We start from the raw sequence: 17712 nt of genomic DNA on the forward strand, positions 1-17712 counted from the left end.
GGTGCTCTTCAGCTCACTGGAGGTTTTGTCCAAAAGCTAGCAATGGTCTGAGTGTTGTTTATTTGCCTATTGATTAATCAGCACCTCAACTATTTATTTAGTTGTTACCATTACTCCTAAAATTATTAGTATTCCTAGTTCCCCTTATAAATTGTAACATTTTATCGAGGTAGAATATATGAATGAAATTCCTGTCTTACAACTGGTGACAACCAAACCACCAAGCATCTGAAACAGGAAGTTGACATAAAAAATTGGTTAAGCCTTCTAGTTGCCTATTAAAGCAGTGCAGAACATGAATATTATAATTTATTTCATTTCACAGCAGAAGGTTCTTCTCTCTTGTTTTCTTTAATATGCATGTAATAGTGGCAGCTATATTTATTGAGGAGAAGTGATAAAGTCGTGGACAACAAATGAGACATTTTAGCTTCAGCTGAATTGCAGGAAAATGGAAAATATTATCATAAAATCACATGAACCATGCAAGACTTGATGCATCCAGAAATAACTATATTGTTTTAAGGGGTATAGTTTTATACAAACACGAAAGCATAATCAATCATGTTATTTCTGTGGTCTGCAGTCCAGAGACTGGTTTGATGCAGCTCTCCATGCTACTCTATCCTGTGCAAGCTTCTTCATCTCCCAGTACCTACTGCAACTTATATCCTTCTGAATCTGCTTAGTGTATTCATCTCTTGGTCTTCCTCTACGATTTTTACCCTCCACACTGCCCTCCAATACGAAATTGGTGATCCCTTGATGCCTCAGAACATGATAATGTAACTAAAATATACCTTAGCTTTAAATATAACTATCAGAAACCACAGATTTGTTGCATGCATTATCCTATTCTGGCACACTTTTTTAAAAAAACAATGGGGAAAAAAACTTTATAAGAAATAAAACTAATTTACAGTTGAAAAATGAATATATTTTGCATGAAATAATTACTAAGCTTTTTGTTAAAATAAAGTACATTCTCATTCCATAAATCTGGTGCACAGAGTAACATGCTGCTGCTGTGGAAATTATGGTTTAATTTTATTTGATTTTTCATTCCATAATGACAAAGTGTCATAGTTTTATGCTAAGTAACACTGTCAGTAATTACAAGAGAAAACCCAAGACTTCAATATAACAGTCATATTCATTTGACTTGAAACGTTATATGTTTACAAATGCAGCAAATCTAATGTATTGCTGTCAGACTGTACTCCAACCATTACATGAGCCTCAGTCTTCACGCAATTTATCTTGAATTCGTTGAATGCTGCGCAAAAGTCTAGTTAGTAGGAATGCAACAGATGTTTCACGTGGCCCAGTTCGTCGACCTTCCTTGCCTGCAGTTGCTAAGCTGGGGTTACTTACACGTTGCATGAGAGCCTTTGTCTGTCGTTTCAGTACTGTCACCTGTAGGCATACATCAACAAACAACAAACTCTACATGAGAAAGACACAAAGGCAAACAATATCAACATTAGCAGAAATTCTTGGACTTTAGAAAAATTGTATTGTTGACACTTTACATGAATGAGAAGATGATGAGATGAAAGAGTAGTAAGACATGGATTATAAATAGGCTTAAAGTGCCAAAGGGTAAGTTTCCATTTTCAAAACTGCAATCCTTTGCACTGGGATGAAACACACAAATGGTTCAAATTGCAGAACATGGATTCTTGTGGTTTCCATGGTGTAAGACATAAAATGCAGCTTGGCATTTTACATGTGCTTGCTTTATGACTTTCTGAATCAGGTTTTCCTTAATACAACAAAAGAGTAAAATATTTAAGGAAATAAAGCCAGTCAGGAATTAAACTAAAAATTTCACCCATAATACTAAATATAAGACAATGCAGTGGAAGTGTGTACAGAGAGAATCAGCAGTGAAATGCTAACAATAAATTAGATATTGAAAATCAGTAACTAACAAGAAACAGAGAGTACTCAACAAATCAAAGACCGAAAATAGATGCATAAGTGACACAAAAATCAACTTCATCAGAGGGAAAAAGGGAGGGTAGGCATGAGGATCTGAAGCATTAGCAAAAGAATTGGTTAAAGAGCAACAAGAGGTGTAAGAAGGCAGATAGTGCTAATGGAACATTCCCAGTTTGTGATCAGCTAAGAGTGGAAACGGAAAGGCAATGGTGCAGTACAGACATGCCACACATCCATAGTGAAAATAACAAAAACCTTCAATGAAATAGCCACAAGATCAAAAACAAAGCACATAATTAGTTATTCCTGTGCATGTTAGTGTTCTCATGAAAAAACCAGGGAGGACAATGACAACATCTTTGCTTCAAAACAACAAATGCTGATGGAGTAAGTCATGAACCCAGAGACTGAACTCCACAGAAAAGAAAAACAATTGGTCAATTCTGAAGCTATGCTAAATTTTGAATGTACTACTTCAGATAGTGTATTTAAAAAACTGAAAATAAGTAATCCCTCATTGAAAGTTATGAGCAAGATCATAACAACAGATCAGATATAATAAAAAATAGATTTACAGTGAAGCTGGATACAGAAAAAGACTCAAAACATCAAAATATTGCCAGAGGACAGAGAAATGGAAATTCCATGCCATTGTGTGAAAATAAAGTTAAAGTGAAGAGCGTTTTTTTCATTATGCGACAATCACAGTCATAGAATTGCAGCAAAATTAGCAGAAAAATGCAATGTTAAGGGTTCCATTATGTAAAATAACAAACTTAACAAAATGTGCCAAAGCAATGAGCTTTACTTTTTCCCACTAGTGAAAAAATGCTTAAACCAGCTAACTGACACAAATGTTCTTACTGTGAACATTTCACATTCTTCTGATTTAACACCTTAGTCATGCATAAGCTGTGAAATCGGTACTGCAGGCAAGCATATTACAGAAAAATATGCACTTACTTTAAAAATAATGAACTTATGGACTTAAGGTGCTTAAAACAATGAAACCATTTCTGCTAATAGACTCCATTTCAATGTGTTAGAAGAGATGCTCCTTGCCAAAAAATATTTGCATGTGTTGGGTAAATGAGTTGCAGACAGTAAAACTGACAGGACAACGCAAATTACAAAGTGCTTTAAACTAAAAACAGCTGTGTTGAAGGAAGGTAAGAAACTGAAACTTCATAAAAGCAATTTGTAAATCAAACACACACATATTGTAAACCGGTTAAAACCAAAGAGAACAGAGACAAAGAGGGAAGAGCAATTAAAACATACAAATATCAATGTATCTATCAGGCAATCACAAATTACAAGCTGGTCTCACCTGATAAGAAGAGGCAAAGGAGGCAGTCCAACAAACCTTCACAAGTAAACACAGGTGGAAATCACTCATGTGAACAACACAGAGGATTTTCTGGTACCTTGTACCATGCAAATGAGTGGAACTGCAGATTATGCTTTCAAAGTACAATCCACAATATTAAGTTGTCAGCAGGAAAAATTCATATTCAGTACACTGATAACAAGAAACAAGAAGCAGAAGTACTCCTAAGCAAAATATTCAGCCAGACATGTTATGCATCAGTGAGTGTAAGCTAAATGAGTCAGATAGGTAATCTGACAAGCATTGAGTTGTCAACAGATGCACAAAAAAGAAAGAAAACTTGTTAGCTTCTGGAGTTTATCCTTTTATGAGCAGTAAAATACACCTACAGTAAAGTACACACATACATGCATACATCCACCTGTGCCCCCGCGTGGTGCCAGCTGGACTATAAAGGACTATATCTTATACAATTACTTCTGTAGATTCAAACATAAACATGGAAGACTTCTGCATATCGGGTGTGAAAAATCTATATGAAATATTACAATGTTTGGAGGAGGTAAAAAGAAACATTTTTTCTCAGTGACAAAAATGTTAAAAATGAAACATATTCCCACTAGGATCCATGAAAGTTTTGATGCTAGAGATGTTCAGAAATGGTGCTCAGACCAATCATATGATGAGTATTGTTTTAGAGAATTTGCTGACTACCTATGGATTTCTTTTGTGTGGAGGCAGATGAAGCATATGGTATACAAAACTCTGATAGATACTGCAGAAGAGCTGGTTCCCCATTTGGCTGAAGCTGCAAACATTATTCATGAAAGACTTTGTTGTTTTGAGCTTGTTAGACAAACATTAGCAAGCAGATGCCAGTTGTGCGTTAATGTAAAAGGGTGATATTTTGAGAAACATCTCTAAAACAATGTTTATCACATGCCTGCTTGAACAACACCTCTGAACATCACTATCGTCAAAACCTTCATGGTACTCTACAGGGAAATGTTGCAATTGTGGCATTTTTGTCACATAGAAAGAGAGCTCTTTTTTTCATCGGGTTTGATTACATGGAATAATTGTCCACCAGGACTGTGATGTTGAAAGGGTGCAGGAATTTTCAGACTTAAAATCTTGAAATATGTGTGAATTTATCACACTAAAATTCTGCTCCCTTTATGATGTCTACAAATAAGTAAACACATAGAGTCATAGCTTTATTTCTGGTATTGATTCCTGTCATATGATGTTATTCTAAAAACTCATGTTTCAGGCATCTATTGTAGATATTTGTCTGTGTGTGGTCTACAGGTAGTGTTGGAATGCAGAACTGATGTGATGTCAGAGCATGTGTAGTGAAATCACACCATCAATTGCACCTCCAAGGAATATGTCAGAAGATTCCTTGAACCGGTATGAACAATGCTGTAGAAGAGATCATCAGACTCTGATGTATATTTTTTGGCGTCTCTTGTCTGAAGACTCTGGATAGAGTCTTCTTCTGACAGTCTCAAGAGGCACTTTATGTTGTGTAACTGTGTCAGTAACTAAAGTAATTTGTCAATGAGAACTCCAGTCTCCCAATTTAAGTAGAACGAGTACGTAATGGCTTTATGTGGTGTACTATGGTTTGGGTACTGTATGAGAGTAATGCACAATTGTCATGGTCAGAGTAATGCATGATTGTCAAGGTCTCAGATTAAAGCAATATCACCAACATAAATTAACATGCCACCCCCACTATGTAATGCAGGACAGAAAGAAGGTCTTCTAAGTCATAATATCATCTGTACTTTATTGCAGACCTAAATTTCAGCTAACAGTGCAGCTATCATCAGCGTGTTACAGGTAATCATGTAGACTGAGCATAATTATAACAACACATATTACAGTATAACTTTGACATGTACAAGCATCAGTTAAAAGAAATAAATAAATTTAAAAAAAAACTCTTCTGTGAGTTTTTTTATGTGATGCTTGTACATGCCAAAGTAATATTGTAATGTGTGTCTTTATAACCATGGTGAGTTTACATGACTGCTTGTAATGTACTGATGACAGCTGTTCTGTTAGCTGAAATCTAGATAAAAGACAGATGATACCGTGATCACTGCTGACCTGCTTTCTGTACTGAGTTTCTTTTTATCTATGTCTACATCTGTACACTGCAAATCACTGTGAAGTTCATGGCAGAGAGTATGTCCCATTGTACCAGTTACTAGGATTTCTTCCTGTTCCATTCATATAATGGAGCATGGGAAGAATGGTTGTTTGATTGCCCCTTTACATGCTGTAATTATTCTAATCTTATCCCCATGATCCCTACGCGAGTTATACATAGAAGGTTTTAGTGCATTCCTGATCATCAAAAATCAGTTCTTGAAACTTTGATAGTAGACTTTCCTTGGATAGTTTACATCATCTTTAAGAGTCTGACAATTCAGTTCTTTCAACACCTCAGTGACAGTCTCCCATAGGTCAAATAATACTATGACCATTAGTGCTGTCCTTTTCTGTATACATTCAATATCCCCTGTTAGTCTTATTTGATATGGCCCCCACACACTTGAGCAATATTTTAGAATCAATCACACAAGTCATTTGTAGGCACTCTCCTTTGTAGACTGATTGCACTTCCCCGGTTGTCTACCAATGAACCCCAGTCTGGCAGTTACTTTACCTACAACTGAGACTACATGGTCATTCCACTTCATATGCCTACAAACTGTTACACCCAGGTGTTTGTATCAGTTGGCTGCTTTCAACAGCAACTCATTGATATTATAGTCATATGATAGTAATTTTTTTTGTTTTGTGAAGGGCACAATTTTACATTTCTGAACATTTAAAGCAAGTTGCCAGTCTTTGCACCACTTTGAAATCTTATTAAGATCTGACTGAATATTTATGCAGCTTCTTTCAGACAATGCTTCATTATAGATGACTGCATCATCTGCAAAAAGTCTGAGGTTACTATCAATACTGTTTACAAGGTCATTAACATACAACATGAGCAGCAAGGGGTCCAACACACTTCCCTGACAATGACTCTCCATTCCTCTCAAGTTTTATAACAGCTGAGCATAATCAGAACAATTCATGTATGCTTCCTGGCTGCTGCAAGTCACCAGCATATTGGTTACTTATTAATCTTTGTGTCTGATTAACTGTGCACTTGATTTAGCCTTCTAAATCATGCTTACCGATCCTTTGTATTTTAAGAGAACTCAAACTGCTATTAAGCTTATAACATTCTTCCATCTGCACATATTTATCAGATGAAACCAAAGCTGCAACAGGTGCCAATTTGTTATGGAGTTCCACATGACAGTTTAAATACAACCTTTGCCCATCTGAACCACACTTGCTGAAATTTTTCAACTGGTTTGCCAAAGTTTCATTAACTTGTATTAAATTTTTCTGGTGTGATGATTTCTCTTCGAAAAAAGATTACAGTATGATCTTTACAGAGATTCAAATTTTGTCAGCAAAATGGTTTTTTCATGTAGACAAATTGTACATCCTTCATTAAAAGTCATGTTGGAATGACTCAACAACAGCTACTTTCCTTCAGTAGGAAAATCTCAAATATTTAAGCCTTTTGTTGGAATTATATGTCATGAAAAGACTACTTAAAGCATCCATATTACCAAAAGAATACTTTGGCGGATCTTTACTTGCTGAATCTATCAGGTATTCAAACTTCAGTATTAGATCACCTGCAAAAATTAAGTTTTCTTACATTTTTAAAGTTGAATACCTTTTTTTGTATTCTATGGTTCTAAAAACTCAAAAACTTAACAGATTAAGTGTAAGGTTTCATAAATATTCATAGTTCTTATGCAAAGTGGATAGAGCAGCAGCAGGAGAAAACACATAAGACGTGGAGATGCATGAGCTTTTGGAGCCAGTGGCTCTTTCTTCTAGCAGAAGGATTGAAGGGAAAGGAAGAGGGATGAAAGAAAATAACTGGTGAGGTTTAGGAAATGGGAAGAGTTAGGGAAAAGTTTCCCAGAGCCCTGGGTCAGGAGAGATTTATTAGATGGGATTAGAAGAAAAGACTGCTTGTTGGTATCTACACTGGAAGAGATTTGAAAACCTCAGGAGGTAATAAGCACGACAGGGAATACTGAAAAAACCTCATGAAAGATTCAGTAAGAACAGAAGAAAGACAGGTGAGGGGAGTGGGGAAAAATAGATAGGTCAGAAAATTAAAAATGTGGAAATATAAAAGGAAAGTTGGTGGTGAGAACCACACACATGTAAAGCCAGTTCCCACCTGCTGTGTTCTGAGTAGTGTTAGGAGAAAGAATCCAAATGACACAAGCAGTGAGGTAGGCACCAACATCACAACTGTCATTTATAGAGCAAGCTCTGCAACAGGATATTATGTGTTGCCCATATACACCCTCTGCCTATGCCCATTCATCCTGACTGATAACTTTGTGGTATTCATAGCAATGTAGGAGGCCAAACAGTATTTGTACAAAATCTGGCTTTCCCTTTGACGATATATACTTGTATATTTTACAAGTTACAGAGCTGATGTACATGGTGGTAGTAGGATGCATAGGGCAAGTCATACAGTGTGTGTGTGTGTGTGTGTGTGTGTGTGTGTGTGTGTGTCACAGGGGTAGGAGCAATATTGTAGGGAAACGGGTGTGGAACGAGCATAGAGTTTGACCAGGACATTTAAAAGATTGGGAGGGTGGGCAAATGATGAACAGCTATTCTAGGTGTGGTGGGCAAAAAGTCAGTCAGAATGGACCTTATTTTAGAACATGATCTTAGGAGTCCATAACCCTGATGACGTAGCTGATTGGTTCATCTGGAAGGCTATACTTAGTACAAAGTGCTAAAAGAAGGGGACATTCCACCAATATATTGGATACTATCGGTCTGACTTCACAGCCACATTGTAGGGTTAGCTCATAAAGCAAGGGAAAACAATGTGTGAGTCTAGTGTGACAGATGCATAGACGACATAAGACAGTGGACTTCTTTGGAGAGGATTGGAAGAGTGCCAAACTTTGGTAGTCTTCTTGAGTGTGCAGAGTTCATTACTGAGAGCAGTAGTGCACCAGATATCATTTCACGAGAGATTGAGTGAGTGTGAGTGTGTGTGTGTGTGTGTGTGTGTGTGTGTGTGTGTGTGTGTGTGTGTGTGTGTTACTTACAGGCACTCAAAGGCAAGGTTATCAGTGCCCTTACCCATATTAAAAGTAACGAATGCGAAGAAAAGTAGTGAAATGTGACCATACATGTTAAGACAATGGGAAAGAATAAAAGATGCTATACAGGAGACTAAAACACAAGTAGAATGACTTACATAAAATATGGGTGAGCTAGTCACCTCGTGAACATATTAAAACTACCCCCTAAAATCTTGATAAAAATGTTGGACATTCCGCAAAACTTTAAAAGTTGAACCACATTTATTTGATCATTACCTAAAATAAACTGCAGATCCACTGGCCCGCTGGTCAGAAAATAAAATGCAGTCTAATAAAACGTAGTGCACAGTGAACTGTATGCCACAAGCACCACGCATCGGAGCATCCTCTTGCTGGACCAAGAAGCCATGCATCGTAGGGCTGTGGCCTATACTAAAGTGAGTGACGAGGACTTCATCTCATTGATGTGGCTGGAAGGAGGTAAGCCACGGCCTTGTTATGGGCTTTGACATGGACCTTATTGTCGGTTATTTCCAGCCATTCATCCTCCCACTGACACAAGACTCTGTATCTCAACAGTGAGGTCGTAGCATGTAGGCGGATGGCACGCTGAAATACCTGAGGATCAAGGCACACCTCCTTGGCTACTAGATCTGCACTTTCATTTCCCACAATTCCCAGGTGCCCTGGTACCCAGCAGAAAGACACCTCCTTCCCCAGCTGTTGTAGCTGGAGGAGGCTATCCTGGATAGTCTGGACTACTTTATCTGCTGGGTACAAAAGTTTCTGAGAGTGAAGGGCACTCAGAGAATCAGAACAGACAAGAAATTCAGCACTTAGAGAAAGTCTCATCTGCTCCAGTGTCCGCAAGACTGCATACAATTCTGCATCAAAGACAGTACAGGCTTGAGGCAGTCAGACCTTGAGTACACGATCTGGGAAAACAACAGAGCGACCAATAGAATCCCTCTGTTTTTGCCCATCGATAAAAACAGCAATGTAGTCATGGTGCTCAGATAAAATGTCAGAAAATATCACATTAAAAACTGAAGCAGGAGTGCTATCTCTCCTGTACTGCACCAAATCTAAAATCACTCTGGGCCTCTCCAGTAACCAGGGCAGCAGACAGTTAAAACGCTGGATTTGGGATTGAACAGGCTCCACACCAAGTGACTCTAGCACACACTGCATTCGGATCCCAAATGGCATTGTGGCTCATGGACTGTTGGAAAAAAGGTACTTCAGAGGTGGACAAGTAACATTATGGTGTGCGGGTGAAGTTGGAGCTGCAGGGAACTTATGAAGTCAGAGCTGAGAGGAACTTATGAAGTCAGAGCTGAGAGGAATTCACAAGCCTGATGCACCATGAGGAGCTGGTGCTGGATGGTAAATGGCGGTTCTCCAGCCTCAGCACAGACTGGGTATGGAACTGGTCCAACAAGTACCCCTGGCCAACTAAATCCCCTCATGGTGGACAGTGTCAATGATCCACAAATAAGAGAGCCTCATTGACCCATACACCATGCACCAGTGATCCAGCTATGAATGCACAAAAGCCCCATAAAATTGGTGGAGGCATACACTATTTGCTCCCCAAGACCTGACCTGTGGCTAAGACACTTCGACATATTCGGGCCTTGAGCATTCCGGCTTTCAGGTCCGTCAGGTGTGGCAACCACGACAATCTTGAGTAAAAAATGAGGCACAGAAACCTCACTGAGTTACTAAAATGTAGGATGGTGTCCCTTGTATGGCAACGCAGATAAATTAAAAATAGGACAAGAACAATTAAAATGAAAATACACGCACACTTATCCACAGAAAATTGAAAACCAGTCCCTCTAACCACCACACTGTAAGCTGCAACTGGTGGCTCACTGTTGCAGCACTGGAGGAGCAACAGAAAACAGCAAAATCATCCACAAATAAGGATCACTGTACAGGACTCCTTACCGTAGATGTGATACTGTTTGTGGCTGGCAAAGAGGGTATCACTTAAAACACTACCCTGAGTGACGCCATTCTCCTGTTTAAATTGATCTGACAGCAAGTCATCAACTCAGATCCCAAAAAACTGGGAAGACAAGAAAGACCATATGAAGATGGGGAGATGGCCACAAAAGTGTGAGAATACCGTGTCTCCAAGTAGCATCATAAGTCTTACTGATATCAAAGAATGTACCAATACAGTGATGGTTGCACGGGAAAGACTGCTGAATAGCTGCCTCTAGCAGGGTCCGGTTGTTGACAGTGGACCAAAATCTCTGGAATCCAACAGAGAGGGGTTAAGGAGTAGTCTGGTCTCTAACACCCAGACCAGATGACACTTAACCATTTGCTCCAGGATCTTTCCTACACAGCTCATTAATGCAATATTCCGATAACTACTGGCAAATATGAGGTCCTTTCCTGGTTTCAGAAGATGTATCAACATTGACTCTCTCCATGGTTTGGGGAAGGTACTGTCTAAGGAGAATTTCCTTTGATGTTGTGGCCAAATGTCTAAGCATGCAGTACCGGATTTGGTTGTGACTGGGTGCAGTATCACGAGTCTCAGACAGAGCTCCCGGAGAAAGGGTAGTTGTAAGTCTCTGAATTGTTGTATCTAAAGTCCAATTTTCTCCTGTCTACAGTCGCATGTTAGTGATGAAATGCTGGATCTTGGCAGGCATTGGCAGTAGTTTGTGCAAAATTCTCTACCAGCATCTGAGCGATGTCTCTGGGAGCTGTTTGGAGACTTCCCTGTTTCAGTCTGCTGCTATTGGTAAGCGACTGTGTTTACCAGAAATCCTCCTGATGGCTTCCCACACTGTCGCAGAACAAGTGGAATGGTTGATGGAGTCCAGGAGTGTTGCCATGACCTTTTCTTGTTCTCCTTGATTACACATTGAGCCTTGACCCTCAAGACTCAAAAGGCTATGAAGTTGTCTGTTGTAGGGCAACATTTAAATCATTGAAGAGCCGCACGCCTATCCCAGATGGCTGAAGAAGACCTGAGGACTTTGGGATGGATAAGTCAGTGGCATGATACATCACTTGTGTGATGTGGGCCACCCTTTCATGGACGCTGTTGCAATGTTCAAACACAGCCAGTTGGCTGACTGGCATTCAGTTAGCCCTCCTGACCATCCATGTTGGTGACTTTACTTCAGGTAGTGCCCCATTCACAGAATCTGCAAGGGTGGGAGAGCAGAAAGAGAGGTCAATGGCTGAGAATGACCCAGAAGCAGTGCTGAAATGAGTGTGAGTACCTGTGTTAAGGGATGCACAGCTTGTGAGACATCATGAGGCTTTCCAAAACCCAACCCCGAGGGCAAGTACCGTATTTACTCGAATCTAAGCCGCACTTTTTTTCCGGTTTTTGTAATCCAAAAAACCGCCTGCGGCTTAGAATCGAGTGCAAAGTAAGCAGAAGTTCTGAAAAATGTTGGTAGGTGCCGCCACAAGTGACTTCTGCCGTCGAATATAGGTAGCGCTGTATAGGCATGCTTTGCAGGAACAAAGATAAATACTAGCGCCAAAACCTCCGCGTCAGTAAATAAATTAAAAAAATAAGGGTGGAAGACGAGCCTTCTTCTCTGCCCCGAGTTTTGACCACTGCATTTTATACCTTATCCAATGAAGTAAATACAAATTCCATATTGTTCATCTTTGAACGTAGCAGCATTTCAATGTACTACGAAAATCCGACTGGCAAGACTGTTTGGGATGTTTGCCAATATGGCCAACCCCACGTTCTGAATTTTTTCCTACCTGTGAGAAGAGATGGTTGCTAATAGGAACTTTTATGAATTGTGAATTGTTGTGGATTGGCAAGACAGCCAATCCACTATGACAGGAAGCCAAAAGGCACGTGTTTAAGCTCACGCAGGCTGGTGTGAGGTCTGGAACAGGACAAGGAATTTGTAGTAGCAAAGAACGTACATAGCTACTGGAATACTTAACTTTAATTCATAATTGGCGAACATCGCTCTTGACGGTACATGTTTTACAGCATCAATAGTAACTGGTAATGGCGCCTTGCTAGGTCGTAGTAAATGACGTAGCTGAAGGCTATGCTAACTATCGTCTCGGCAAATGAGAGCGTATTTTGTCAGTGAACCATCGCTAGCAAAGTCGGCAGTCTAACTGGGGCGAGTGCTAGGAAGTCTCTCTCTAGACCTGCCGTGTGGCGGCGCTCGGTCTGCAATCACTGATAGTGGCGACACGCAGGTCCGACGTATACTAACGGACCGTGGCTGATTTAAAGGCTACCACCTAGCAAGTGTGGTGTCTGGCAGTGACACCACATGAATCACATAGAGTATTCTCTTCGCCATAAGAATAATACGAATATAAACATTTTGCCATGTATTCTTTCATGTTTGCTGCTATCTCATTTAAATCCTGCCTGCCTAATAAGCTACGAAACTAGGGTGAGACAACAGCAAACGCGGAAGAATATACATATGATGTCATGTTTATATTCGTATTATTCTTATGCCTAATAGTGATACAGTCAGAAATGAAGCACGACAATTGATTAGATTCTTAAATCTAAGATGACTCTAATTTCTGTGCAGAATGTAATGTACTGAAGAGGCGTTTCCAAAAATTTTCAAACGGAGAAAAATTTTCGCTAAACTCTCGTTCAGAACGTCTTCTATCAAAAGCAGTCTATTATTTGGTTCTTGTTGATCATTATCAAAGAAAGCAGTAGTGTAAGTAACAACAAATAGCAGTCTCTTTCCGTTGTTTTGCTAATGAAATGATTCCTCTCTTTTTTTATTGTAAGTGGCGGTAGCGCGCACGAAAACAAGCCATGCCGCGAGCGGGGACAGGCCGTATACACTCATATTAGAATGCAACAAACAATTCATGACACAGTACAGTAATGCATTTTCAGCTTAGAGTGACATAAACACCTATAACAAAGAGAACAGCACTTACCAGATCAAAGCAAAATAAGTAATCAATTCAAACCAAACGTGAAAAAGGAAAGGTACCCGCATAAATATGGATGGAGCGTGTGACGCATAGCAATGGCTACCCACTAAAGCTTAACTGCTAAGCTTACGACTCGAAACTACTGTAGCTGTATCGTCATTCATTCGACCTAAATTGTGTCTCATATTACAATGGACCAACTTTGTTTCGATTTGTAGGTGCGGCCTAAAACTTTTCTCTCCCCTTGAATTTCAAGTCTCAAATTTCAGGTGCGGCTTGGATTCGGGAATTTTTTTTTTTTTTTTTTTTCTTAATTTCAAGTCTCATTTTTCAGGTGCGGCTTAGATTCGAGTGTGGCTTAGATTCGAGTAAATACGGTAGAGATCATGCCTCACAAGACACGATGGGCATTGAAGTCTCCCAGTAGGAGATATGGTCGCAGTAGTTGTTCCACAAGATCTATAAGAGCCTCAGAGTCTATTGCATCTCGTGGAAGTAGACACAGCAAGCAAACTGTGATCCCCTGACACCAATGAATTTTGACAGCAACTGATTGCAGGTCAGTAGCCTTGGGGAGAGCAGAGGAGTGATGCGCATTACTGACAAACACAGCAATCACTCCATTGGCTCTCTCCCCAGTGAGGTGATCCTTTCAGTGAAGGGTATAGACCTGTAGCACAGGATTTTCAGTGGCTTTACAATTTATTTCTTGTAAACACAGTATGATGCTGACATTGTTGGTCTGTTTACTTCCTGACTTCATTTGTGAGGGACACTTGGCCTGGGTAGACTTTGGAGCCACAACCCGGGCAGTGGTAGTGGCAGCACTAGATGGTGGACCAGACTGAACTTTGGGAGAGGGGGGGGGGGGGGGCAGGGAGCTCAGCATTAGCGACCAAAGACTTTTCCAATGGTTTTGGAGGAAATATAGGTGCTAAAGAAACAGTAGCAGTACAAGTACACTGACTAATGCAGGTACTAGTGTTAGCACTAGCTACCACCATTTGTGTAGCAGCATCAGTTTTTGTACTGGCTGCTGAGCAACTGATGCAAAGGAGGTAGCGAACATTGGGGGCTGCATGGTCTTATAAATCTTCTTGGCCTCACCATAGAGGATCCGTTGTGTAGTCTTTATCTCCTGTATCTTCCATTCTTCCAGGAAGATGCAGCAGTCCCTGCTCCAGACAGTGTGAGCCCCAGAGCAATTCACACACTTTGGAGGAGACAAACATCTGACTCCTTTGTGGGCAGACTTTCCACATTTGTCACAAGTGGTTACTCCCTTACATTCAAGTTTGGTGTGCCAAATCACTGGCGTTTAAAACTGTGCATGGAACTGGGGCACAAGGCCACACAGTGAAGAAAACCTGCCTTAATATGTTCTGGGAGTTTTGTGCTATTAAAAGTGAGTATGAACGAGTTGGATTTAATCAGATCATTTTCCACCCTTTTCATAACATTCTGTCCACCCCGATAGCTGAGTGGTCAGCATGACGGATTGTCATCCTACGGGCCCGGGTTCAATTCCGGACTGGGGCGGGGATTTTCTCCACTCAGGAACTGGGTGTTGTGCTGCCTTCATCATCATTTCATCCCCATCTGGTGCGCAGGTCGCCCAATGTGACGTCAAATGTAATAAGACCCGCATCAAGGCGGCCGGACCTGCCCCGCAAGGGGCCTCCCGGCCAATGATGCCAAACGCTCATTTCCATTTACATAACATTCTGCACATCTACAATGCCTTCTTGGGCCCATTCAACCTTCAGATCTTCTTTGGGGATGTCCACCAGGTCTCTGCATGTCTCACACCTTTACTGTAGTTTAATGTGGCGTGGAGCTCAGTCTCAATGGCATATCCCCTAGGGGTTTAGGCCTTCTGCAGGTTTGTTACTTGTTGGGAACTTGGTGATTCCACCAACACTGTCCCATTTCATAACCACTTTACTGATTTTAAAGTACCTGCAATCCTCTCGAACCCCTTTTTGTACGTAAAAAGGTGACACCTTTTCAAAACTCCCCTCTCTCCGTTTACCCAATAAAAAAACACTCTGGCCAGCAGCATGTGTTCTGTTACTAAAACCACTTGAATTCTTTAATATCTCTGAGTCCAGAGGATTGGCTACATGAGTCCTCTAAATTGATTAGTGTTACTTCCTACCAGTGGCCTACCCATTCCGCTGGAAGGTGGTAGAGAAGACTTCAAAGGATCCATCTCGGTCCCACGATCAGCTAGGTAAATAAAAGTCCATATATGCAGAACCCTGCATGCCTAGGCAAGCCTTGTACAACTGAGGTGCAGCAGGTTTACCAGAGGTTGCCCACTAACAACTGTTCCATCTCAATAGCCATGCATCTTATCAGCACACAGCACACCTTGAGACTGAGAGTTTTCTTTTATAGAGGTTTTTACCATCCTCACAATCAGGGCAGTCAAGCCAAGCTCCCCGTTCTCTATGACAGCCACACCTTACAGTGGTCACTGAAGCATGCCCAGAGCTTACGGTGACAGGGGACTGGTGGCACTTACCAGTCCCCAGATCAGGAACCCAGGGGTCACCAACCCTGTACTCAGCAAATGAATACTGAGCCCCTGAGGGCTTGGGCAAAGAGAGATCTGATGTATATCCACATATCTGCACCTGGAATTATGAAAGGGAATGGGGGGCAAGTATCTGCCTCTCTAGCCAATTCATTCCCTTGGATGTTGACATGACTGAGGACCTAGAGAAAGACAACTGAGCAGACAGCATGGCCAAGGGCAGAGAGAAGGTCATGGACAGCAGAGACCAAAGAGTGACAAGAGTAGCATCGGTCTACAGTGTGCAGGCTGCTTATTGAGTCAGTACATATTAAAACAATGTGGAAGGAGGCCTGAGTAACCAAATGGAAGGTCGTGTTAATGGCTAGTGGTTCTGCTGTGAACACACTGCATAATCCCAGCAGTAAATGGTGCTCCACGCTAGCAGGAGACGTAAAAGCATATCCTGCCTTATCAATAATTTTAGAGCCATCAGTGTAGTAGATGGTAGCACCCCGAAACTCTTCAAGGATGGAACATGCAAGATGCTGGAATATCATAGGGGTGACTCTCGAGACCTTAGGAGCCTGGGATAGGTCAGTCCAATCCATGGTCTAGGCACCATTCAAGTGGGGTGAGGGAGAAATGCACATTCCAGTGAGTGGAGATGGAGATCCCAACAGAGGGAAATGAGATGCATTCCAACCGGAAATCCCATCTGAGGGCAGGTAAGAGGGGAGACATCCTACATTTGCAAAGAGGATGGGGCACATGGGATGGTCAGAGAATCGTCAAATGGTGATTGCATAAGAAACCAGGAGTTGGCTCTGTTGCATAATGATGGACAGGGTCAATTAGTTTCAGAGTGGATGGAGCTGCTAAGCCATAAACCTGACATTTATAATCTAGTCTGGACACAACGAGAGCACGGTATATATAGAGAAGAGTAGCACTGTCTGCACCCTGAGATGTGTGGGGCCAGGAGGTGGACAGCATTAAACTTACACATGCAAGCACTCACCAGGTAGCACATAGGGGACAACCACATCAGCTGCTTATCAAAAAGAAGGCCAAAAAATGGGACTGTGCTACAACACCTAGGTGTTGGTTGCCTAAATAAAGTTATGGGTCAGGATGTACTGTGGGTCAACAGCAAAAATGCATAATCTGCCTATAGGAGGGAGAAACCTGGAAGCCATGAGAGAGGGCCCACACAGAGGCCCATCAGATGGCACTTCAGAGCTAGTGTTCAGTGGATGCTACAAAGTGGGAGCTGCACCAGATGCAAAAATCATTAACGTACAATGCCAGGGTAATCAGAGGCCCAACAGAGGTTACAAGCCTATTGATGACAATGAGGAAGAGTGTGGCACTTAAAATGGAACCCTGTGGTATACCATTCTCCTGGATCTGAGAGGTGCTGAGTGAAGTGCCAACTCTAATCTGAAGAGCTGGTGGGATAGAAACTAGTGGATAACAATCAGAAGGGGCCCTCAAAAGTGCTAGTCATGGAGGGTAACTAAAATAAGACAGCACCAGGCAATGTTATATGCCTTATGTAGGTCAAAGGAGACCATGACAAGGTGTTGGCGTTCAGCAAAAGCTTTTTGGATTGCTGTTTCCAATCAGAATAAATGGTCAGTTGTAGACCATCCTTCCCAAAACCACAGGGATATGGGGACAAAAGGCTCCAAGGTCTGAGTACCCAACATAATTGGAAGCTAACTATTCTCTCAAGCAGTTTACAAAGGTAATCAGGGTTACAGGGTAATCAGTCAGTAGCTGTCGAGAGACGTTGGGTTCTTCCTGGGGTTAATTAC

The 17712-nt window shown here is 41.2% G+C and overlaps 1 protein-coding gene across 1 annotated transcript in view; it reads right to left on the bottom strand.

The window, feature by feature from the left end:
• Positions 1–998: 998 nt before the first annotated feature.
• Positions 999–17712, bottom strand: part of LOC126419331 (uncharacterized) — a 105744-nt gene continuing 89030 nt past the window's right edge. Inside the window, exon 6 of the mRNA XM_050086516.1 lies at positions 999–1416. Coding sequence (XP_049942473.1) covers positions 1240–1416 — 177 coding nt within the window. The 3' untranslated portion in view covers positions 999–1239. The remainder of the gene's footprint in view (positions 1417–17712) is intronic.

Source organism: Schistocerca serialis, chromosome 9, assembly GCF_023864345.2.
Source record: "Schistocerca serialis cubense isolate TAMUIC-IGC-003099 chromosome 9, iqSchSeri2.2, whole genome shotgun sequence".
NCBI lineage: Eukaryota > Metazoa > Arthropoda > Insecta > Orthoptera > Acrididae > Schistocerca > Schistocerca serialis.